This window comes from Lithobates pipiens, unplaced genomic scaffold, assembly GCF_037356315.1.
Source record: "Lithobates pipiens isolate NorthernLeopardFrog02 unplaced genomic scaffold, aLitPip1_a1.2 Scaffold_27, whole genome shotgun sequence".
Lineage (NCBI taxonomy): Eukaryota > Metazoa > Chordata > Amphibia > Anura > Ranidae > Lithobates > Lithobates pipiens.
Window position 1 is genome coordinate 180697573 of NW_027507788.1, and position 25885 is coordinate 180723457.

Sequence of the window (25885 nt, forward strand, 5' to 3'; positions counted from 1 at the left end):
AGGACATCACATGAGAGAGAGATCTGTTGGTAAAGACATCACATGAGAGAGAGCTGTTGTTAAGGACATTACATGCGGGAGAGAGCTGTTGGTAAGGACATTACATGAGGAAGAGAGCTGTTGGTAAGGACATCACCTGAGGAAGAGAGCTGTTGGTAAGGACATCACATGACGAAGAGAGCTGTTGGTAAGGACATCACACGAGGGAGAGATCTGTTGGTAAGGACATCACATGAGGGAAAGAGCTGTTGGTAAGGATGTCACATGAGAGATAGCTGTTGGTAAGGACATCACATTAAGGAGAGAGCTGTTGGTATGGACATCACATGAGGGAGTGATCTGTTGGTAAGGACATCACATGAGAGGGAGCTGTTGGTAAGGACATCACATGAGGGAGAGAGCTGTTGGTAAGGACATTACATGAGGGAGAGAGCTGTTGGTATGGACATTACATGAGGGAGAGAGCTGTTGGTAAGGACATCACATGAGGGAGAGATCTGTTGGTAAGGACATCACATGGTTAGGACATCACATGAGGGAGAAAGCTGTTGGTAAGGACATCACATGAGATAGAGAGCTGTTGGTAAGGATGTCACATGAGGAAGAGAGCTGTTGGTAAGGATATCACATGAGGAAGAGAGCTGTTGGTAAGGACATCACATGAGAGGGAGCTGTTGGTAAGGACATCACATGAGGGAGAGAGCTGTTGGTAAGGACATTACATGAGGAAGAGAGCTGTTGGTATGGACATTACATGAGGAAGAGATCTGTTGGTAAGGACATCACATGAGGGAGAGATCTGTTGGTAAGGACATCACATGGTTAGGACATCACATGAGGGAGAAAGCTGTTGGTAAGGAGTCAGGACATCACATGAGGTAGAGAGCTGTTGGTAAGGATGTCACATGAGGAAGAGAGCTGTTGGTAAGGATATCACATGAGGAAGAGAGCTGTTGGTAAGGATATCACATGAGGAAGAGATCTGTTGGTAAGGACATCACATGAGGGAGAGATCTGTTGGTAAGGACATCACATGGTTAGGACATCACATGAGGGAGAAAGCTGTTGGTAAGGACATCACATGAGGTAGAGAGCTGTTGGTAAGGATGTCACATGAGGAAGAGAGCTGTTGGTAAGGATGTCACATGAGGAAGAGAGCTGTTGGTAAGGATATCACATGAGGAAGAGAGCTGTTGGTAAGGATGTCACATGAGGGAGAGAGCTGTTGGTAAGGACATCACATTAGGGTGGGAGCTGTTGCTAAGGACATCACACGAGAGAGAGCTGTTGGTAAGGACATCACATGAGGGAGAGAGCTGTTGATAAGGACAATACATGTGGGAGAGAGCTGTTGGTATGGACATTGCACGAGGGAGAGATCTGTTGGTTAGGACATCACATTGGGGAGAGATCTGTTGGTAAGGACATCGCACGAGAGAAAGCTCCGTGTGTAAGGACATCACATGAGGGCTGTTGATAAAGAGAACCCATGGGAGGGGAAAGTTGTTGTGAGGACAGAACATGGGAGGGGAGAGATATTGGCAGTTTGCTACTCTGAGGAGATAGTGTGGTTGAATGTTGGAAGTAAGGTTAAAGTGTATCAAAACATAAAAACTAAAATTGAATATTCTATATTGCATCTTACCAATCCTTAGATGTGGTGGCTGCATTCGTTTTCAATTTAAGGCTTTTTTCCCTTTATTTTCATCTGGTTACTCAGGCAATAACAACATGTCTTATCTTACTGTGGCTACACTCATTCCGTGTACACACAAACGGATTGGCCGGCAGACCAGAGTCCGCCAGACAATCCGCCCGTGTGTGGGCTCCGGCGAACTTAGAAAGAAGTCTTGACTCAAAATTGTCTGCCAGACTTGGCAGTCCAGCGGACAATCCGCCCGTCTGTGTGCTAGTCCGTCAGACTTTTGAAATGAACGGATTTGCCCACACATGGAGTAAAGTCTGTTCATTTTGAACGTGGCTCCAGGTAGACGCAAATAGCAAAGGAAGTAAATGAAGCCTCCATCGGAGAGATTGACACCTCGCTAGCCCCGCCACCTGGTATGGATTTAAAGGGGAACCCCTACGCCGAAAAAACGGCACAGGGGTCCCCCCAAAGTCCATTGAAGACCCTTATCCGAGCACGCCGCCCGGCCGCGCAGGAAAGGGGGTGGGATAGAGCGAGCGCCCCCCCTCCTGAGCCGTACCAGGCCGCGTGCCCTCAACATGGGGGGTGCTTTGGGGAAGAGGGGCCCTGAGGATAAGGGCCTCTTTCCGACAACCCTGGCTGTCGGTTGTCGGGGTCTGTGGGCGGGGGCTTATCAGAATCCGGGAGCCCCCTTTAATAAGGGGGCCCCAGATTCCGGCCCCCTACCCTATGTGAATAAGTATGGGGTACGATGTACCCCTACCCATTCACCTGGGGAAAAAAGTGTACATAAAAAAAACACAACACAGGTTTTTAAAATACTTTATTAGACAGCTCCGCAGGTCTCCTTCCGGGGGTCTTCTCGCTGGACTCCTCCGCTATCTTCTGCTCTTTTGCTAGCGGAGGAGCCCGGCTTTCTTCTTCCAGCTCTTTTACTAGCGTTGGCCCGGTCTTCTGTCGCTGTCGCCGCCTTCTGCTTCTTCTAATTCTTCTTCCTCCTTCTTCTGATGTTGCTCTCTCTGGCTGTAATGGCAGGGACGCGTTGTGTGGAAACTTATATAGGGATAAGGGGTGGGGTCACCGGGTAATGTCGCATGGTGACCCCGCCGCTTATGATGTCACAGTACCAGAGGATGCTGGGACTGTGACATCATAAGGGGTGGGGTCACCATGTGACATTACCCGGTGACCCCACTCCTTATCCCTATATAAGTCGCCGCACACCGCGACCCTGCCATTATGGCCAGAGAGAGCGTTGTGTCAACATCGGAAGAAGAGAAGAAGAAGGAAGAAAAAAAAGCAGCAGAAGAAGCAGAAGGCGGTGACAGCGACAGTGACAGAAGACCGGGAAAACGCTAGTAAAAGAGCTGGAAGAAGAAAGTGGAGGCCCGGCAAGAAGAACCGAAGAACGGGACAAGACCTCTGAAGTCGGAAGAAGACCCCCAAAGTCGGAAGAAGACCCCCGGACCGCGGCGGCGACGAAGGAGAAAGCCGGGCTCCTCCGCTAGTAAAAGAACTAGGAAAAAGAGCAGAAGATAGCGGAGGAGTCCGGTGAGAAGACCCCCAAAGATGGAAGAAGACCCCCGGAGCTGTCTAATAAAGTATTTTAAAAACCTGTGTTGTGTTTTTTTTTATGTACACTTTTTTCCCAGGTGAATGGGTAGGGGTATATCGTACCCCAAACTCATTCACATAGGGTAGGGGGCCTGGAATCTGGGGGCCCCCTTATTAAAGGGGCTCCCAGATTCTGATAAGCCCCCCGCCCACAGACCCCAACCACCAACGGCCAGGGTTGTTTTCATTTCAAAAGTCTGGTCGTGTGTGGGCAAGTCCGCTTGTTCGGAAAGTCCGACAGACCTCCGTTGCAAAGTCCTGCGGGTTGTCCACCGGATAGTCTGACGCGGCATCACTCCTCCACTGCATCTCTAGAGGAGCTGTGTAGCCACCCTTGGGCAACACCATTGTCACCCTGTGGGGAAGGTAGTATTATATGGACTAGAAGATTTAGATGGACTTTACATCATTCAAACAAATTAAAGCTAAACGTTTTAAGCAGTTACGGAAAAAAAAATTCTTTTGTTTTGGGATAAAGTTTTTAACTAAATTAATAAAAGCTGACTATTGTAAGCCCCCCTGTGTGTGGAAAATGGTTTGTCTCAACCCTCTAATGACAGACATGTTTGCTGGTCAGCTTGGTCTCCTAAAGGAAGTTGGAAAATAAAAGACTTACTGGCAGGATCACCAGGTAATAGAATTATGGCGGGGAATCATAAAGACTGCTGTGTAAGTGCTATTGGCAGAATGCATCATATACAGTATGTGTTGTTTTTTCGTTTTTTTTGCCCAGAGTTCCACTTTAACGATTGTAAGAGTATTCAGAGCTAAAACAACAGTATATTTTCAACCCAGACAACTTTCATACACAAGCTCCCCATCTCTCTGCTGGAGGAAGAAAATGATTCTTACGTCAAATGAGATTTAAAATATCTTTTATTCAATCAAAGTAGTAAAACTTTTACATAGTTAGGAAATCACACAGGTCTTCCATTTAGAATCAGACAAGAGTTTCAATTAAATCCAGACTACCAAACATTAGTAAGGCAAGTCAAGAGCAATGGTGAGGTAATCATAACATTTTAAAACGTCATTACTCGAAATAGCTTGGGCTGGAGTTGCACTTCAAACCTGAAGCCCATGCGACAGGATGACAACATAGGGAAACAATTATCGGAAAAATTATTCTAGCTCCAGGAATGCCACATATTTAATTAATACAATCTATTCAAGGGGGAGGTTTGATTTACACGTGTCTGCACGAAAAAAAACTGACCAGTAACACAGATTTTTGTATTTTATTCAGATCATTAAACGAAAAAAAAAGCCTGAATACCTAAAAGTGTGTGTTTTTTGGCACCTATGTGCATCAATACAAAAGGTATTCAAAGTCTTAAGCCCCGTACACACGAGCGGACTTTTCGACATCCAAACTCCGACGGACTGAGTCCGTCAGACTATCCGATCGTGTGTGGGCTGCAACGGACTTTAGCTTCGCAAAAGTCTGACGGACTTTAGAAATGAAGCATGCTTCAAATTTTCCCGACGGAACTCCGCCGGACCCGGTCCCCTTCGAAAAATTCGCTCGTGTGTGTGCTACTCCGACGGACTAAAACCGACGCTAGGGCAGCTATTGGCTACTGTCTATGAACTTCCTACGTCGAATCCAGTCGTACGTCATCACGTTCGACTCCGTCGGAGTTTGGTGTGATGGTGTGTGGTCAAGTCCGTTCGGTCGAAAAGTCCGCCAAAACTCCGTCGGAACTCCGTCTGAACTCCGGCGGAACTCCTTTGGAGGTCTGTCAGACTTAATCCCTCTCGTGTGTACGGGGCTTTACAGGTTATTTTCTTTAGAAAGCAGCCACAGCCTGAGTAGAAAAGCTCTTCCCCTGCCAGCATGCTGCAAAAAAAGGCCCTTGTTCTCAGCGCAGAAGCAGTGGGCTCTCTGGAGAAGTCCAACACTCCCCCCTGCTGAGTTGGATCTACAGCTCTCCAGTTGGCAAAGCTCATTGTTCCTGTTGATTGTACAGTTATGACTTTGACTTAGCCAAGGGCATGTCTGACCTCTGCAAAGAGACCACTGCGTTCAAACAAAGAGTAAGGGTCCTATTCTACAGCTTAGGATGTGGCTTCTTTCTAAAGAAAATTAACATGTAATGGCGCCTACACACGATCAGAATTTTGGTCGGAAAAAGCTCTGATGGTTTTCCTGACTAAATTCTGACGGGATTTCGTTCAAGCTCTCTTGCATGCACACGGTCACACCAAATTCTGACCGTACAACACGTACGACGGGACTAGAAAAAGGAAGTTCAATAGACAGTAGCCAATATCTTCCATCTCGTAGTTGAATCTGAGCATGTGTGAGTTTTTGCCTTTTTGGATAGGAACTTTTTCCGACCGAAATATTGAGAACCTGCTCTCAATCTTTTGCTGGCCGAAATTCAGCCAGCAAAAGTCCAATGGAGCATACATACAATCGCATTTTCTGACCAAAAGCTTTCATAGGTCTTTTGCTTGCCGAATTTCGGATTGTGTGTACGTGGCATAAGACTTCACGCTCCTTTTGTTTTGATGCACCTGGAATGTATTTAGCTGGCTTAAACTAGAATTTCAGTTGGTTTTTAACACTGAACATTTGAGATTTAAAGGGTATTTCTACTTTTGCAATCAAATTTGCAATCTTGCAATCTACTTTTGCAATCAAAAAGCTCACTATATGTTTGTTAGGTGTACCCTTTGACACAGCATACCAAAAAAAATGTTTAACCTTTTAGATGTTTATAAGGACAAGGAGTCTTGACTAATTCTAAGAATTTCTGGACAGTACTTCTGTGACCCACGGGATAAGTAGGAACCCCTTAATGAAAGCTGATATGCCTTTGGGAAGGTCTCGTAATGGTTGAGATAAACAGTAAATAAAAATAAAAATTTGTTTTAAAAAAAATGTTTTATTTGACCTAATATGTCAAGGGATATAAGTTTTGAGGTCAGCTTAAACAGAGAAGTGCTTAGTTTAATTTTTTGTAGAGTTCTTTGCCCATAATTATTGCCCTTGACGTTGCCTTACTAAGTAGATCCATAAAATTAAAATGTTTAATTTTTTTCTGTACCCCAGCCAGTTGGCATAATTAGCTATTGAATTATCCTTTAATTTGTCCCAGGTCTGTTTAAAATAACCAACCTCTACAGTCTACAGGTCTACAGTCCTTGGATCAATACTGATGAAATATCAGTTTCCTAAGAACCAATCACAGCCATTGTTTGTGCTTTTAGAAAAACAAAAAGTCAAAGTTATTTGACAATGCTGCTTGAAGTCTTCCATGAAACTCCACTGAGAAGTAATCTGAGGTTACACACAGGGAGCAGCTAACATTTTACAAACCAGCAAGGCTGCTACATGCTCTTCCCGACTCCAGCCGTGCCTTTGTGCATTGTCAAGATCACAATTTTTATTTTCAATTTGTGCCATTAAAAAAAATGTGTGAAAAAAAGGTGAAATTATCCTAGAAAACAGTCATTCATTGTTCTTTAGTTGTAGTTTTTGCTAAAACATGTTGCAACACAGTAAGAATTTCTGACCAACTCACACATGAATAACACTTGATTGTACGTTTTCCAAGTCTTGTGCCACAGCAATAGAAAAAAAAGCACAGTTATCATAAAAGTGAACTAACGGTGCCTTGAAAACAGCATACTCAGAATAAGAAGGAGAAAACAACATGGATTCTCTCCTAAAGGCCAAGTCTACTCAAAAATGTTATGTGTTGGCAGGCCACAGTTGTTCAAATGACCCATCAGCTAGTTATTTTGTTTGGGGAGTTGGCAGTTCAATGACTGTATTGCTCACCCTATGAATTTACTGTTTAGTTAATCATAGAGTCATAGAATTCATAATTCTATTATAATAAGTCCACTTTAAGTCAAACCTATGGGGAAAATGAAAAAGCCTCCATGGTTGCTTGGTTTCTCAGACTGCACCTAAATGTTTCCATTTCTTGGCCCCGTTATCCATTTGGGCAGATACCACAGAAATATAAAATCTTAAAAAGAAATCTTCCTCTGAAGTTTTCAGTCTGACCCTTCTGGCTATGTCGAACTCCTGGTCCCCTTCTACGCTCATTGGTTTCTCCTGCTGAATAGCACATCGCTACAGTAGTGATGTGGAGTTTGGCAGGTAGAACCAATGTGTTCGGCAGGGGACCAGAAGATCGACATCCCAAAAGGCGTTTGGTTTCTGAAGACTTCAGAGGAAGATTTTTCCTCCAAAGAGCACCATTTGGTGGCATAGGCAGTGGAATAGGTGAGCATTTGATACTTAAAGCCAATTTTTTAGTATTGGTTATCTGGGGAGAGGTTCCATTTTTTATTGGTCCTGGTGGTGTCTATAGAGTTTTCAGGGTGCCTAAACACATACAGTATATTCTTAATCCAACTGTAATAGGCCAGAATACTGGACAATTAGAGTTGATCCTGAAATTGGGACTTTGTAGGATTCAGATCACATTTCATGAATTCGAATGTCCCAATCTGAGTTTTCAAGGTTTTTTGGTGTTCAATTCCCCAAATTGCTCAGGCTGCTTCCACCTTATGTCTGATTCTGCTATTGCCTGAGCACTTTAGCTTACCTGCCAGTGCCACCCTTCTATACTAGTAACCCTTGTACACTTTTTAGGCTTTTATGGCTACTAGGAGCCACCTCTTGGTTTCCTGGACTGCATTACATTTTTTTTTCATTTCTTGGCCCCATTATCTCATCAGGCAGGGCTGCCAGGACTTCCCAAACAGATTTATACAATTCTTTGCTGCCCTTTAATTCACACTGTTGGAGCTGGTTTGGATGCCTATTGACTTCAGTGGGACTTCCAGTCCAGAAAACCCAAGGCTCTTAAGTTTAAAAAAAAAAGGTTTGGTGGAACCGGACCGATCAAACTTTTCAGAAGTTTGTCAATCTCTAGTGACAATCATCATATGTTACTCTTTGGGTGTGAATCGAGGATCATCAGAGTGGCAACCTACCTCCATCTGCCTTAAACCAAACACAACAGTTATAGCCACAATTGGAGGTAGAGAACCCACAGAACAAATACCGTAATTCTAGCAAATATATCTGGGGATATCAAAGATTTCAAAGAGATTGGGATTTCAAAGAAATGTAGGAACCCACTAGGTGATTTGACATGAGGAAGCCTGACCTAATTTGGAGAATATTTTTCTGGACTTGGCCTTTAAACCTGTAAATGTATCAACGTGCATAAAAATTGAGTAAAAAGTGTGTTGCATCACTTACAAGTTTGTCTACCAATGTATGTTAAATTAAAGAACTTCTAGATAGAACACCCTTCCTGAGGGTTCATAGACCATACACCTTTTCAAAACCTTTTGAAAAATTAAGTCTGTACAGAAGCTTTGTTCACTGCATTTGGAATGGGCCTTGGTTATGAGCTAAACTGTACTCAAAGTATAAATTTATTTTTAAAAAAATTTCACCCAATGATGAAAATACAATGCCCAATTCTGTAAAATTCAGCTTGCCTTCAACTTATTGCCCAACTCCAAGCAAAACAGTTTTCACTTTTGTAGAAAGCAGAGAAGGGTTATAACCTCTGGGAGTCTGTGCCTGTGCCCATATCTCGGGATATTTTCTCTTTTTATTTTCTCGCCCGGTGACATTCTATGTGCCAGGATATGACAAGGTGGTACAGGGACAGTTATCTCTCCAGCAGAAAAACACACAGTATTATAAGCCTAGTCCATGCATAAGAGGTGCCAGATCTCTTATTAATATCCAGTGTTCTTGTGAAAGTCCATATCATCGGTCAATCTGGTTTGCTTTGGTAAGGCCGCTCACAAGTATCAAAAATCCCCAGGGGAGAGGGGGGTCCTGAGCAAAGTTCAACTACATAAGCAGTAGTGAGTGCGCCACAACCATAGGTCAAAAGAGTCCAAAATTATATTTTATTAGATATTCAGTAGAATGAAAATTATTATTGTATATTATTGTATTACATATTATTATATCATATTTGAGGTTATGTAAGATTTAGGGCCGATGAAGGGAAACTTTTAATTTGAAATGCTTTGCCTTTTTAATTTTTCCTTATATTTAATACAATATTTTATTTTTTATAATTGTGTCACATCTGCTACAGCTTTTGTAGTTAGTAATAAGTCTGGCAGAGATCCCAACCCTTCTTTTTGCTATAAAAAAAAAATATGTTGACTGAAGTTAGGCTTTAAAGCGTCAAGCAACGTAAAACTGAAAATCATTTCTCGATAGCTGCTGGTTAATTTAACAAGTGACCGCTTGTAACTCCCTGTAGCACCTCCTGTTGTATTCTGCATAATATAAAAACGGGAACTGTAAAGCCTCGTACGCACAATCAAATTTTCCACAGACAAAGCATCAGACTTTTGTCCGAAGGGTGTTGGCCACGAACATGTCTTGCATACAAACAGCACACAATTGTCGGCCAAAAAACACAAATGTAGTGACGTACTACGTGGCATTTCAGCTCTTTAGCACCACCCTAACTTTGTAATGAACACTAAAGGTGGGTCCTTCAGGATACTCAGGTGCAGAGATCTTACTGTCTCAGCTTCTGAAGCTTAGGAGAAGCTCATGGGTTGCTTGAAATGCCAACATCCACAGCACAATTGCATTAAAAAAACATTTTTAGGTGAACTTTCACTAACAGCTATGTTATGACCCCAGTGCTGATCCTATGGCAGTGGTTCTCAGCCTCAGTCCTCACATACCCCCGACAGGACATGTTTTGGGAATTTCTCTTAGATAAAATAGCTGTCCAAAATACCAAGCCATTGACTCTGATTTAATCCACCCAATGCAGGATAAAGGAAAACCTGCAAACATGGCCCGTTGGGGGTACTTGAGGACTGAGATTGAGAAACACTGTCCTATGGCACCAGGTCCACTTCCTTGTTTTGCATTGTACAAAACAAAGACATCATCATTAAACCCTAGGCACTCCACATAGAACATGACTGCACAAGACGTGGGCAGGATGAGGTTTTATCTATAGTGTGGCCTGTGAAAAGATCCAGATTGTTCTCTGGTTCAGGATAACAAAACATTTTTACCAATAAGCTGAGCTCCAGGCAGATATAAAAGACAGGGAGTAATACAACTTTGTATTCATTAATATTAAATGTATTTCTGTAATGTAAGTGCCCAAATTTTACTTGATATCAGCCTTTTGCAGCCCTTGTACAGCAAAGTTCAGTCTTGGAGAGGGAGAAGCAGCACAAGTATCCAGTCAGTTGTAGTTCTCTTGTTAACAAAGGGCATTCTGATATGGGGGGGGGGGGGGGGGGAGAGCAGAGTGACGGTTGAGCTAATCAGTCTGCTGCTTCGTCTTTCTCTGTCAAGTTACAGGTTGGCAGGTTGGAGGAAGGGCAAGACCTGTAAAGGTTACTTAAAGAGGAGCTCCAGTCTCCCCCGAAAATACAAATACTGTAGCTGCTAACTTTTAATATAAGGAAAATTAGGGATCCCATAATGTCCTCACCCAAGCTGATTATTTAAATGGCTTTGGGTCCAGGAGCCGGCATCTTCAGTAAGAGAAACCAGCATTGAAGCCCTGCTGCTTCACAATTGGTTTCCTACTGGACATACGGGAACCACGATGCACTTTGTGAATGGTCCCGCAGTCTTCTGGGACCTGTTATGTGTCCCACATGGCTGCTGGGGGAAAGAGGTGTGCTGGACTTGACCAGATATGGGAGCATGCACCTGTCAAAACCAGGTACCCGCTCCCTACCCCCCCCCCCAAAAAAAGTGCCAAATGTGGCAGTGGAAGAGAGTGGGATGCAAACAACTGGAACTTCTCCTTTTGAGTGAAGTTCCACTTTAACTATAACAGAGAAAAATCAGGTTTACAATATAAGTATTTCATCTGTGGATTTAGCCGTTTGCCTGGAATTCAACCTAAAATGATTAACTGCACAGAATATTATGTACATTTTTCAAGGATAGGTCAACTTTTTAAAGGAGGACCAAGAAAATTTGCTATAATTTTCAATACAATTAGCAATTAAACGTATTACCCTTAGTTAATTTGACTAAAAGGTCAAAAGGCCAATGGGGATAGAAAAGTATTATCAAGAAATCCTTACCATTGATGGAAAGCACACCAAGAATGCCTGAACTATGTACATCTACACTGAATGCTCAAGCACTGAATTTTTAAATTTGGTTGGAAACTCTTTAAATTCACTAGGCCACTCTTTCGAAGTAACGTCCATTAATCTTAGACTGCTAGCGCTTATTAAGGCCACAAATGCTTCCATAAATTGAGGAACTTGCCAAAAGGTTCTGCCCTCTCATTAATCTGCACAGCTCCTGTCGGCCCGTCTGCTGTTGTATGCATCAGAGAACAATAAAATAAAGTGCATTTGTCGTAAAAGAAAACACAGTGTGTTGCTTTTGTTCACTTCTGACAATACCCACCATTGAGGAAAAAAATTGTGTATATAAAAATGTGTCTAAAAAATGTTTTTTTTGCTCTACGGTGGGGTCCCATTAAGAATGGGGATGGTCAACCCTGTTTTGAGCAGGACCATGTAAACACAAAAGCTCCCGGCAGCGCAAAGGACGACCACAAGAGCGGCTTTGAGGAAAGAAGTCCTGTTCCTGACAAAGGTGCTGGGTGCCATCATACTGAGCAGTGCTGTGCTCACGGCCAGAGTGTACACAATTGAGATGCCGGTGTTCAACGCAACAATCTTCCCGAACTTGGCGAAGGGAGCAATGATGCAAAAGAAGAGTGGGATGGTGGCTATGACTGTGGTGATAGCGCTGGAAACGATGGCTACACCAACGTGGCGAACAGCCTCACTGACTCTCCATTGACGACAAGCAGTTGGGTCCTGAAAGAACAGACAAGCAGTACATATCAAAAAAGAAAAATATTACTGAACTTTAGTATTTGCTATAAAGGGCATACAACTGGGAAGTTACTACATCTGGATGCTCATCAAGTACTTCAACGTTCCTAAACTGGTACAGCTTTTATTTATGACCTTTAGCTAAAGGTGATGTACACTCAATCAGTAAAATCTCATACCGTATCAACTTTAAAATGTTAATGTATTGTTTTAAATTTGCAACTTTTATTAAAAGACTTCCTGGTGATCCTGCTATTGTCCAGTCTCTTCCTGGTATGGGATGACAACTGTCTCCCAACTGTTGACTGTGCCAACACGTATTGTGTAGGTGTGGTCTACAGTTAATGGTCACCATCAAGAAGCCAGTACAGAGCAATGATGTTCAGCCAACACTGGAGGAAATGCATGTAGACAGGAAGTGGCTAACAAAGGGTGGAGGAAAAGTTGAAAACAATATTTTATGAAACAAATGGCAGTAGTTTATGATACACATTGTCAAAGGAAAAGATCCATAAGCCACACATCATAAAGTAGACCCATGTGCATAAAATTAGATGAATGGCAGCCGCAGCCTGGACTCCAGCCAGGCCACACCCCCTTGTGTTTCGCTCTGCCCCTTGGAACATGAGTAAGCTCCAAGAGCTGGAGCGAAACATGTCAGGGGCATGGCCTGGCTGGAGTTCGGGCTGAGGCTGCCATTCATCTAATTTTATGCTGCTTTCGTGATATGTGGCTTATGGATCTTTTCCTTTGACAATTCTGCAGCTTGGAGCTAGGATGGGCTCTCCCTGTCCCTGGGTGAAATCACAGCCATCTAGTTGGACTTTACCTCGGTGGCACCTAAATTTGTCTTTTATGATATGCATTGCTTTAACGCTGGTAGTGATCTACTTTAAAAGTCTCCAGCAAATCTTTCTTTCTTTTCTTTCATTCATTAGAACCTCTGTCAGGTTTTTATTGTTGCATGTGTCCACTGGTAAGGTTTTCATTTACTTACTGACTCAGTGACAACCTGTCACACCAAGATGGGACCCTATCTGTATCTCTAACCAGATTACAGACAGTGATAAGAACCTGACAGAGATTCTAATCATTCCTAATGCTATTAAAATAGGTTTTATTGCTATATGAAATGAATAAACCTAGACGTGTCCTCTAGAGGATAACTGTATATGTTTTTTTTTAATGAATAATGGCATTTAAATATCAAGACTGCAAGACTGTCATAGGTTATTAACCCCTTCATGCCTAATGCCCCGTACACACGAGCGGATTTTCCTCCAGCTTGGCATGAACACACACGGTCACACAAAAGTTCTCTGAACTTTCGACCGTCAAGAACGTGGTGACGTACAACACTACGACGAGCCGAGAAAATTAAGTTCAATGCTTCCGAGCATGCTTCGAATTGTTTCCGAGCATGCGTAGGAATTTTGTGCGAAGGAATTTGCACAGATGATCAGAATTTCCGATCCAAATTTTTCCGACCGAAAAATACAGAACATGCTCTCAATCTTTTGTTGGCTGGAATTAAAAAAAAATTAAAAGTCAGCTGCTACAAATACTGCAGCTGCTGACTTTTAATAATCGGACACTTACCTGTCCCAGGGTCCAGCGATGCAGGGGAACGAAGCCCACCCTCGTTCCCCGCTCCGCTCGCGGCGCCATCATCCTTACTGTGGGCACCCGGCTGTGGCTTCACAGCCCGGCACCCACTGCGCAGGGCGCCGTGATACGCCGCACAGTCATCTGGGACACGTGACAGGTACCAGGTGACTGTGCGGCGCGAGGGGAAGTGTTGTCACCAGCCCGGGCAGTGAAGGAGGCAGACTATGAGGGAGCCCCTAGCAACAGGCATTTAGAGGTGAGTAAAAAAAAATTTCCAATTATTATTTTTATTTTTTTTTAAGAATTTTAACCACTTTCAGACCGGACCATTTTGCTGGTCAATGACCAGAGGTCTTTTTACAATTTGGCACTGCGCTGCTTTAACTGGTAATTGCGCGGTCATGCAGTGTTGTACCCAAACAAAATTTGCGTCCTTTTTTTCCCACAAATAGAGCTTTCTTTTAAAGGTATTTGACTGACTCTGCGATTTTTATTTTTTGCGATATAAAAGTAAAAAGACCGAAAATTTTGAAAAAAAATGATATTTTCTACTTTTTGCTATTAGAAAACTCCAATAAACTCAATTTTAGTCATACATTTAGGCCAAAATGTATTCAGCCACATGTCTTTGGTAAAAAAAAGTCAATAAGTGTATATTTATTGGTTTGCGCAAAAGTTGTCACGTCTACAAACTAAGGTACATTTTCTGGAATTTACGCAGCTTTTAGTTTATGACTGCCTATCTCATTTCTTGAGGTGCTAAAATGGCAGGGCAGTACAAAACCCCCCCAAATTACCCCATTTTGGAAAGTAGACACCCTAAGGAAATTGATAAGAGGCATGTTGAGCCCATTGAATATTTTATTTTTTTGCCTCAAGCGATTGAATAATGACAAAAAAAAAAAAATTTTTTTTTTTACACAAAGTTGTCACTAAATGATATATTGCTCACACATGCCACAGTTATATGTGGAATTGTACCCCAAAATATATTCTGCTGCTTCTCCTGAGGAGATACCACATGTGGTCGACTTTTTGGAAGCCTAGCCGCGTACGGGGCCCCGAAAGCCAAGCACCACCTTCATGATTTCTAAGGGCATACTTTTGTAATTTTCACTCCTCACTACCTATCACAGTTTTGAAGGCCATAAAATGCCAAGATGGCACAAAACCCCCCCAAAATGACCCCATTTTAGAAAGTAGACACCCCAAGCTATTTGCTGAGAGGCATGTTGATTCCATGGAATATTTTATATTTTTGCCAGAAGTTGCGGGAAAATTACAAACTTTTTTTTTTTTTTTCACAAAGTTGTCACTAAATAATATATTGCTCACACATGCTATGGGCATATGTGAAATGACACCCCAAAATAAATTCTGCTGCTTCTCCTGAGTATGGGGATACCACATGTGTGGGATTTTTTGGGAGCCTAGCTGCGTACGGGGCCCCGAAAGCCAAGCACCGCCTTCAGGCTTTCTAAGGTCGTATGCAGGGTCTCCACGAGGACGACAGAGTTCATTGTCTGCAGTTATGTGTTTAGTGTTTGTAAGTGTTTGTAAGTGACAGTGATCGATCGATACTGCACTTGGGTGGGCTGGGCGGAGGGGCTAAACGCAGGTGCTAGCAGGTATCTGGGCTGATCCCGCTAACAATGCATTTTTGGGAAACCTAAACTGCTGGCGACGCTAATATAGATCTGATCAGATCAGATATTGATCTGTTCAGATACTATATTACTAAGGGAGGTGTATGCTTTGTGCGTGGGTGTTAGCGGTACTGGCACTAACCTGACGCTGCCTGGGGCGACGCAGACCCTATCTGACCCTCAAACTTATATCACCCGCCAGGTGATCAGGGGGTTAAACCTTTATTAGGTAATCAATGGCGGGTGCCCTGAAACTATAAAAAAATTAACCAACCAACCAGCGTCACCTGTAACAGTTATATGGTGATCACTGGTGAAAGAGTTAACTAGGGGGCAATCAGGGGGCTTTATGCGGTAGTATATGGGGGTCCCTGACGCTATAAAAAGCTGCGGCGAACCTAAATACCTACCTGCCTAACTAGCGTCACCTGTGACACTAATACAGCGATCAGAAAACGATCGCTTATTAGTGACACTGGCGACGGGGGGTGATCACGGGGTTAAACCTTTATTGGGGGGGGTTAGGGGGTACCCTAGATCTAAAGGGGGCTAACCCTAACTGCCCTAACAGTTATTGCAGTCACAAATGACACCAATGCAATAATAAAAAAAAATGCAATTGGTCACTGTGACTGGGGGTGCAGGGGTGATTGGGGGGGTGATCGGGGGGTGAAGGGGGGGTGGAAGTGTGCCTGGCATGTTCTACTGTTAGTGTAGTGTGTTGGTGCAACTCACTGATCATCTCTCCTCGGTGCCGGAACGAAAAAGACCGACACGAGGAGAGATTGCATCACTTCCTCTGCCTGTGTTTACAATACAGGAGAGGAAGTGATGTAGGGGAAGCATTTCATTCGTCAGGAGCGATCGCGAGGGGGTGGCCATGAATGAATGGCCGCCCCCTCATCCCGGATCGCTCCTGTGCGGAATTCGACCGCCACTGGCACCGGGGGGGGGGGGGGCCCACCCGCGGGAAGGCATGGATGTACGTGTACGCCAATATGCCTGCGCGTGCCATTCTGCCGACGTACATCAGCGTGCGGCAGTCGGCAAGTGGTTAAACTATTTTTTTTTTTTTTTTTTTGGGTGGCAACACCACTTTAAGCCTTTTCCTGACACGTATTGCTTACAAGTTAAAATCAGTATATTTTGCTGGAAAATTACTTAGAACCCCCAAACATTTTTATATTTATATATATATATATATATATATATATATATATATATATTAGCAGAGGCCCTAGAGCAGTGATGGCGAACCTTGGCACCCCAGATGTTACGGAACTACATTTCCCATGATGCTCATGCACTCTGCATGGGAAATGTAGTTCCAAAACATCTAGGGTGCCAAGGTTCGCCATCACTGCCCTAGAGAATAAAATGGCAATCGTTGAAATATTTTTTGTCACAGTGTATTTGCGCAGCAGTCTTTCAAATGCAATTTTTTTGGAAGCACTTTCGTGAATAAAAAAAAAAACAGTAAAGTTATCGCAATTTTTGTGTCAGTTTTGTGTCATGCTTTAAAATTGTTCACACTCGTGGAATGGCGACAAACTACGGTGCTTAAAAATCTCCATAGGCAACACTTTAAAAATGTCTACAGGTTACCAGTTTAGAGTAAAAGAGGTGGTCCTGTGCTAGAATTATTGCTCTCGCTCTAACAATCCCAGTGATACCTCACATGTTTGGCTTGAACACTGTTTACATTTGCAGGACTTATGTATGCATTCAAGCACGGAGGGATAGGGCACTTTCGAATTTCTTTTTTTCTTTTCTTTTTTTTTTACTTATTTTTGATAACGTTTATTGCTGTCACAAGAAATATAAACATCCCTTGTGACAGTAATAGGCATGTGACAAATACTCTATAAAGACGCGTACACACAGGCGGACTGTATGGCCAACTTAGTCCGTCAGACAATCCGACGGACAGTCCGTCATACTTTCGAATGAACGGACTTGACCACACACGGATGAACAAACAGTCCGTTGAAAGCTTGCGCGATGACGTGTACAGCACGTACGACGGGACTAGAAATAGGACGTCCAATACACAGCAATGCAACCTTCCGCCGTGTAAATCCTTTCTGAGCATGCGCCATACTTAGTCCGTCGAAATAGCCTACTCACGAGCGGATTGTCCGCTGAAACCAAAGTCTGACGGACAATATTACGGAAATTCCGAAATACTTAGTCCGCCAGACTGCACGCTGAAAAAGTCCGCTGAAGCCCACACACGAGCGGACTGTCCCCTGAAATGTGTTTCGACGGACTAAGTTGGCCAGACAGTCCGCCCGTGTGTACGCGGCTTAAGACTCCAAATTCCTCCTTTGCACTTAAAAGCATTCAAAACACTAAGTTTGACTGTTTTGAATGGTGTCATTGTTTTTCAATCTGGCGCCATTAAGTCTTCAGTATACTGGAAGGGATGTCATGATATCCCTTCCGGGTTACTAGATCTGAAAACCGATCAAAGCCGCTTCCGGCATTGTTCAGGTTCGTGAACAATGTTGTTCAGATGTGTCGGCTGGTCACTCGGGTGGAGAGCACCGGCAAACCGTGGAAGAGAGCAGGAAGGGGGGGGGAGTCCCCTCCCGCTGTTTGAATTAACAGGCGAGCGGCTGATTAGCGGCATTGGTTATTATTTCTAGAAAGCCGACTGTCGGCTCTTCAACCCTTTGAAGCCGCAGGCCGCATGATTGTGTTATGTTGATGTCAAGGGTCTAAAAATATCAAGTTATAATCATGGATATTAAACAAGATAATTCTAGTTGTGTTAAAAAATGTGATGGATCGTATAAAATGATTGTATAAAATGATTGTATAAAATTGCTATATCAGTTGTAATTTAAATTGGCTCATCTCTTTTTACTGGCAAATACAACTGGCAACAGCATTTAAAAATGTTCTTTCTTGGAACCAAAGCAATCAAAAATGGACGTGACTTCCCAGAATCCTCTCCCCCATGCTGATGTCATTATCTCACTTGATTTCCCAGGAGCCTGCATACTACCTGATACTACGATGGATTTACTGCAACAAGAATTAGGTTACTTGTCAAGGGCATTCCTGTAGATGGCGGAGGAGCGCAATAATTCTTATCTCATAGTAGTAATGATAATGTAAATATGGCCCACCAATCAGCAATGGATTTGTATGTCTCAATATCATACAGAACTGAAAATGGAAAGGATCTGGAATCAGCTTCATAAAATTCCTATCATATAAAACCACAGTTTGAGTTTTTTAACAGCTACAGGGATTTATTCTGGCCACACACTAGTAGATTTCCATACCATTATTCTCACTACATTCGACGCCTTGAAGAATGTTGTTCGAAAGTACTTCAAAATTTGAATGGCTTTTAAAATTTGATTTTGGAATGAATGAACTTAAAACAAAAAACGCATACACTGTAATGCTCCATACACACAGTCGGAAATTCCGACAGCAAAAGTCTGATTGGATTATGTTGACGGAAAATCCGATCGTGTGTGCGCTTTATCGGACTTTTTCTGATGGAATTTCCGACGGAAAAAGTTTGAGAGCTGCATCTAAAATTTTCCGACAAGAAAATCCGATCTGACTTTTTCCGATCATGTGTAGTGAATTCAAAGTGCCACGCATGCTCAGAAAAAATTTGGAGAAGAAAGCTAATGGCTACTGGCCTCTACGTAGTCCCGTCGTACGTGTATAACGTCACCTCGTTCCGAACGATTGGATTTTCCCGACAACTTTGTGTGACCGTGTGCATGCAAGACAAATTTCGGCCAAAATCTGTCGGAAAAAATCCGATGGATTTTGTGGTCGGAATGTCTGACCGTGTGTATAGGGCATTAAGCCGCGTACACATGGGCGGACTGTCTGGCCAACTTAGTCCGTCTAAACACATTTCAGCGGACAGTCCGCTCGTGTGTGGGCTTCAGCGGACTTTTTCAGCGTGCAGCTTGGCGGACTAAGTATTTCGGAATTTCCGTAATATTGTCCGTCAGACTTTGGTTTCAGCAGACAATCCACTCGTGAGTAGGCTAGTTCGACGGACTAAGTATGGCGCATGCTCAGAAAGGATTTACACGGCGGAAGGTTGCATTGCTGTGTATTGGACGTCCTATTTCTAGTCCCGTCGTACGTGCTGTACACGTCATCGCGCAAGCTTTCAACGGACTGTTTGTTCATCGTGTGTGGTCAAGTCCGTTCATTCGAAAGTAGGACGAACTGTCCGTCGGATTGTCTGACGGACTAAGTTGGCCATACAGTCCCCCCGTGTGTACGCGGCTTAAGAAATTTTAAATCTTGCTCCTTCAAATTTTCTCATTACTGTGGTTGAAAGCAAAGAAAGATTTAACCTTGACTATGACTATAAAAGTGAATGTTCTTAAAAATACATTTTGTTTTTAAAAATCTATCAGTGTAGAGCCAGCTTAAATGTGTCAGTTTTTGTACTACTTATTATAACTTGATTTCTAAGTGCCAACTTGCTGACCCGACTTCCTTAGGCAAGCCATTAATGTTGCGATGTTCTTTCCCCTGCAACTGCAACCAACGGTTGCAGCTAAGAAAATTGCTCAATTTCCCTACCAATATATTTAGTGTTGATGGTGGAATCCCTCCCGCAGGAATATTGTGTTCTCCCAGCAGGATGGGAAGGGGTTTGGGGGAGCCATCCCTGCTGGGGGAACACAGTGATTATTTTGAGTGGCTATAGCCTTTGGCAATAATCAATGGATCGACTTGGGTACAATCAGCCTGCCAATAGATAGTTCGAATCTCGTCCGGTCCCTGAACCCGCCAAGATTCAAACCATCTATGGCTAGCTTTAAAGTGGGTTCTAAAGTCAGAAGTTCTATGCATTAAGATAAAAACTTTCTGTGTGCAGCAGCCCCCCTCATCCCCCCTAATACTTACCTGAGCCCCATCTCTATCCAGCAATGTTGCACGAGAGCCATGAAGTCCGGGGACTCTCCTTCCTCATTGGCTGAGACAGCAGCAGGTGCCATTGGCTCCCGCTACTGTCAATGAGCCAGTGAGGAGAGAGGGGGGACGGGGACAAGCTGCAGCTCCGTGTCTGAATGGAGCTGCGGCTCGGGCTCGGTTCAGATGCCCCCATAACAAGCTGCTTGTTGCCAGCTGCCAGGAGCAATGGTGAGGGACCCCATAAGAGAAGGATCTGGGCTGCTCTATGCAAAACCACTGCACAGAGCAGGTAAGTATAACGTGTTTGTTATTTTTAAACAAAAAAAAAACAAGACTTTAATATCACTTTAACCTTGAGCTATAGATAAAAGCTCCTTCTTAACTCTTTTGTTAATATCTTGGAATAGTAAATAGCCCAAAGAATCTCCTCTCTCTACCCATATATAAGGGAATGGCCCTAGATACAGGATAATGAGGATGATTCTTTCCAGTGCCGACTCCACCAACCCCCACCTCCCAACATCTCCCCCGGAGCCCTCAACCCTTCCCCCCTTCTTTCTTCCCTGACCAGTGTGCTTTAGTATTCCCAACAATCTTCCCACTTCTCTTTTCTTCTTGATATATCTATAGCCTTTCATTTCGTTCCTTTTATTCCACACCGCTACCTTTTTTTTTTCTACTCTATTCCTTATCCTTATCTCTCTTTCTTCTTCTTTAATTTCCCTAAAGCAGTTTCATATATATGTCAGAGGAATCTCGTACACTTCCACTTGCCTGTTCAGAGAAGGGCTACCACTCTAGATAGATTGTCTTCCTAACACAATCTCACTATCAATTCTCCGTCTTCACTCTAACTGATGGCAGTTATTGGGGACCTGATTTTCTGTTTGTATTATTGTATCACTCGCCAACTGAGACCCTGGTTTCTAAAGCAAATGTATTCTTTCTTCCTATGATTTGTATCATCTTGTTTATTTTGTTGCTTTAAAAAAAAAAGGAATGTATATTCCATCCGGGGTTGCCCTCAGAAGTTTCAGAAGGTTTGGAATATCTGGTTGGAGTCTGAGACAACGATTGGGGAGCGGGACAGCCCTGTTGGGTTATCAACCTAATCTATCCAGTAGACAACTCCTCTAGTAAGCTCTCTCTAGGGTAGCGTTTGGGATGCCTGAGTATCCGGTTGACGCCCACGTGTAGATCTCTGTTGGTAGACTGCCTATAGTGCATCACTACGCTTAGTGTTAATTACTGGGACTTACATTGCTCCTGTCAATTTTAGCAGCAAGCTATGGGGTTTGGTTGTTGTATGTTCTTTGGGTTAGGCTGATAGTTTTTTAGGTGTTCTGCCTTACCTGTTGTGTTGTATTGTTTGAGCCGGGGAATGCCCCAAGGCTATGTTCTGTACTTTTTCTTTTAAAACGAATAAAAAGAATTTATAAAAAAAAAAAAAAGAAAAAGGAATGTAAAATCTTGATACGTAATGATTAAAGAGCTTTATTTCTAGAGTTGTTTTGAGGTTGCGTGATCTAGTGAGTTACCTCCTTGAGATGTTGAGGAACACTGTCTGCCGCGAGGAGGTATCCTTCTACCAAATGGACACAGTAATCCACAGATGAGCCAACCAGAATTGATAGGGATATGGCCTCTACTGCACCCATCTCCCATCCCAGCCAGTACATTAAGGTCACCACCAGACACACCACACCTGTAACACAAGAGGAGAAAGAACAAACATACAAACTGAGTTCCATGTCTGTTATTCTGCAAAACTAACAGTACTACTTTAGCATTGTCAGCAACCATATGACTCAGAACCAGGTCTGCCCAGCTCTACCATTGAGGTATGCCAGGGAAGGGATATTTAAATGACCATGCAGGACAAAGCAACAAGTTTATTTTAATACTAATAAAACCCAGATGCATTTAAAATGTTTATAAAATGGCGCCCCCCCCCCCCCCCCCCAATCCATACCAGTCCCTTTGTGTCTGGTATGGACTTTAAGGGGAACCCATTGCAAAAATTAAGAAAAAACTGCATGCCCCAACAAAATCCGCACCAAGCATGCAGCCCGGCAGGTCAGTGGTAGTGGGCTCTGACAAAGAAATCACATGACTGGCTCAACACCGATCTCTTGGTCCCATATTGGTGTAGGGCTCCACCATGGTTTAGTGTTCCGTACAGGCTGCAAGAGTTCAGCAACAAGTGTTTTGGTTCCCAGAGCATTTACCCTGCTCACATCTCAGGAACTCCTCTATACTGCCTGGTAGGCAGGGTTTGGAGGTTCTTCCTACTCAAAACTCTTTAAACCTTTGAAATTCGGAGTCCCAAATACAGACTAATTAATCCAGAGAGTACTGGAAATCAGTCCCGAAACACCTCACCCTGCATGGGTGAGAATCCCTGGGTGCCAAGCATTGTCTCCAAAACCATCCACCTTTAAGGGACCACAACTCAAATACTGGGAGACTATAACTGCTGTCTCTGACACATCCCCAGTGTCTAGTACAACCCGATAAAGAAAAATAGGCCCTACATGAAACTGTCCAAAATTGGAGCTTTAGGCTCCATGAACACTGAAGCTCATAAACAGCCATTTTTGGGAGTTTGGGCGTTTTTTTTAACAGCCCATAAACTACCCCTCTATGTTATCCTATCCCTTATGCACACATGGACGTTTTTGGATGTTTATCAGCAGTGGAGCTTATGGGCTGTTTTCTGAGCGCCATATAATCGTGTTCAGGAGTCGTTTCTCTGACCACAAAAAACGGCAAACGCTCATAAAAGCTGATAAACGTTCATAAACGCTCAAAAACATGGCTCACCAGCGTTCAACGTTTTTGATCCATTGAAAAAATAAAAAAATAAAAAACCGCTAATGCGGAAAAATGCTAATAAATGATATTGCAAAAACATTAAAAAAGGTTGAAAGACTCACTGCAAAGCTACTGCCGTTTTTATAATATTATTTTAGCGTTCAGTGTGCATGCAGCCTGAAAGTCCCGAATTTTGGTGAAGGGACCAGGTGATCTCTTCACCTGTCTGGGGATCTCCTTGCACATTAATTTCTCTGCTTTAATTTTTTTTTTTACTTTGTAACTTTTTCTATTCCAAATAAATGTTCAAATCCCTCATTGTGAGCAAAAGTTGCTGATTTCCTTATCACCCTGTATAAGCTCCCATAAACAGAGATGACTGCACAGCAGCTAGAGAGAGAATCTACAAATCCCTGTATGAAATATAATCAGCTCTCAATATATTTCTAAAGGCATTTGATTGTATGTAGTTTGCTCAGAATAGACATTGGCAATACAAGCACACTCCCCCTATATCTGCAGATGAGACAAAATTCAATTTTCTAATGAGTCTAATGTATCTGTTCCAGATGCGCCTAAACAGATCACACATCTTAAGGGCTCAGCCTTCATTCTGCAGGTCATCAAGCCTTAACAGAGCATGAAGCATCTCCAATAATGGACAACGTGCAATACTGAACACAACAGAATGGAAAGTCAAACAGTGATTTGATGAGATGGCATATTATGTGGCAGATATAAATGCATTATGGATCCATTGTATGTGTACCTAAAATGGTAAAGAGCACCGGGAGGAGCAGGAGAATGTGTGTAGTGAAGATCGCCACAGCCGCCACGCAGATAACCAGTGACAGAATCAAGCCGTACAAAGCGCTCTGCACCCCTGAAAGACACAACAGAGTAAAAGTCTACACATCTTCAAAACTAACTAGTGGAAAAACAAATATATATACTTTTTTTTTTTTATATTTTATTCTATCTTTTCATGTGACAACACTGCAGAAATGACACTTTGCTACAATGTAAAGTAGTGAGTGCACAGCTTCTATAAGCCCTTGTACACACGGTCGGAGATTCCGACAACCAAATCCGTATGATTTGGTTCGTCGGATTTTGTCCGACGGATTTTGTCCGATGGATTTTGTCCGACGGATTTTGTCCGAAAATGTTGTATACACACGGTCGGATAAAGTTGTCAGAAAATCCGATGTGATGACGTTATTTAGTTACGATGGGACTATGTTCACGCTAGTAGCCAATAGCTTTGGTGTAGGAATTTGATCTGAGCATGCGTGGCACTTTTTCCGATCGGAATTCTCTACACATGATCGGAGTATGTCCAATCGGAGCATTTTGTCGGAAAATATTTCCAGCAAGTTGGAAAAGTTGGTCCGATGGATATTCCGACGGAAACAGTCCGATGCAGACCACACACAGTCGGAATATCCGACAAAACGCTCCGATCGGACACATTCCGACGGAATCTCTGACCGTGTGTACAAGGGCTTACAGTGTAAATTTGCTGTCCCCTCAAAATAAGTCAACACACAGCCATTAATGTTCAAGACATGAAAACTTGTTCCAGGCAAGTCACTCAAACATTCTTCAACTCAGCTGGTCAGTGTACTAGCCAGAGATCCCATCTTCAGAAGGGGCAAGTCACGCATGTCTCTCAAGAAATGTTTGCTTTAAAGTGACCTGATCACCACCCAACAGATTATTATTTATTTTTTTCAATGCATGGAAAAGAAGAGGCAGTTATTACCTTCCTCTCTGCCTGAACCACCGTTCTCCGCAGTATTCAAGAAGTATCACTGCCTGAAGAGCCTACAGCAGCCTTTCTCAGCTAGGGTTCCTCCAGAGGTTGCCAGGTTTTCTTTCAATGAGCAATTTCTGCTTTTCAGATAGGTAACCACTGACACCAATGGTCTTTTAAACCATGGTTCTCCAAACTTTCAAAGCAATGGGCCAGTTCACTGTCCTTTAGACTTTAGGAGGGCCAGACTGTGCCCAGTGGGAGTAAAAAATACCCCATACTTGGTCGTAAGTGGGTGTAAAAAAAAATTACATAATGCATGTGGGCAGTAGGAAGCATTGGTATTAGTAGGAAGAATAATCTTCATCATTGGGATTAGTGGGAGGAATAGTGCCCCATCATTTTTTATTAGTGGGAAGAATTATGCCCATCATTGGGTGTTAGTGGGATGAATAGCTTTCCATTTTTGGTGTAGGTGGAAGGAATAATTCCCCTTTGTTGGTGTCACTGGGAGGAATAGGGCTAAGAGCCGAACAAAGGCAAGCAAAGGGCCACATCTGGCCCATGGAATGCAGTTTGAAGACCATTGTTTTAAACCTGTAAGGGGGGATTCTTCCCAATGTGACCATGAATGTAAGGAGCATTATTACCATTGCCCATCCCACTAACCTACTGTGACCTCAAGTAATAGTACTTAGCATTGTTTCCATTAGGCCGCCATGGGTTCCTCCATCTTAAAAAGTTTGAGAAACACCAGTCTACATCATTCAATTCTTTTGTGTGTGTTGGGTCCTCACTCCAATGCTGTGTGCTGTGGTTCCTTCTGTCAGCACCTACACTGATATTTTGCCCTGTAGTTATGTAGGGGTCAGCATTAGGAAGCACAACGTTTAGAGGGGAGTCAGGCACCCAATCCACACAAAGGTGCCAAATTCTGAAGATTCATCAGGCAGTGGTGTCTCTTGAATGCAGCGGAGAACGGAGGTACAAGCAGTGGGACAGAAAGCATTAACAAGGAGAAGATAGGTACATTTTACCTGA

The 25885-nt window shown here is 43.1% G+C and overlaps 1 protein-coding gene across 2 annotated transcripts in view; it reads right to left on the reverse strand.

Annotated features, from left to right (window-relative positions):
* Window positions 1-4120: 4120 nt before the first annotated feature.
* DISP3 (dispatched RND transporter family member 3) overlaps window positions 4121-25885 on the reverse strand; it is a 278254-nt gene continuing 256489 nt past the window's right edge. For both annotated transcript variants that reach the window (XM_077457961.1, XM_077457962.1), the window contains exons 19-21: window positions 23858-23971; window positions 21813-21979; window positions 4121-12091 (exon numbers count right to left, since the gene is read on the reverse strand). In XM_077457961.1, coding sequence (XP_077314087.1) covers window positions 11729-12091; window positions 21813-21979; window positions 23858-23971 — 644 coding nt within the window. In that variant the 3' untranslated portion in view covers window positions 4121-11728. The remainder of the gene's footprint in view (window positions 12092-21812; window positions 21980-23857; window positions 23972-25885) is intronic.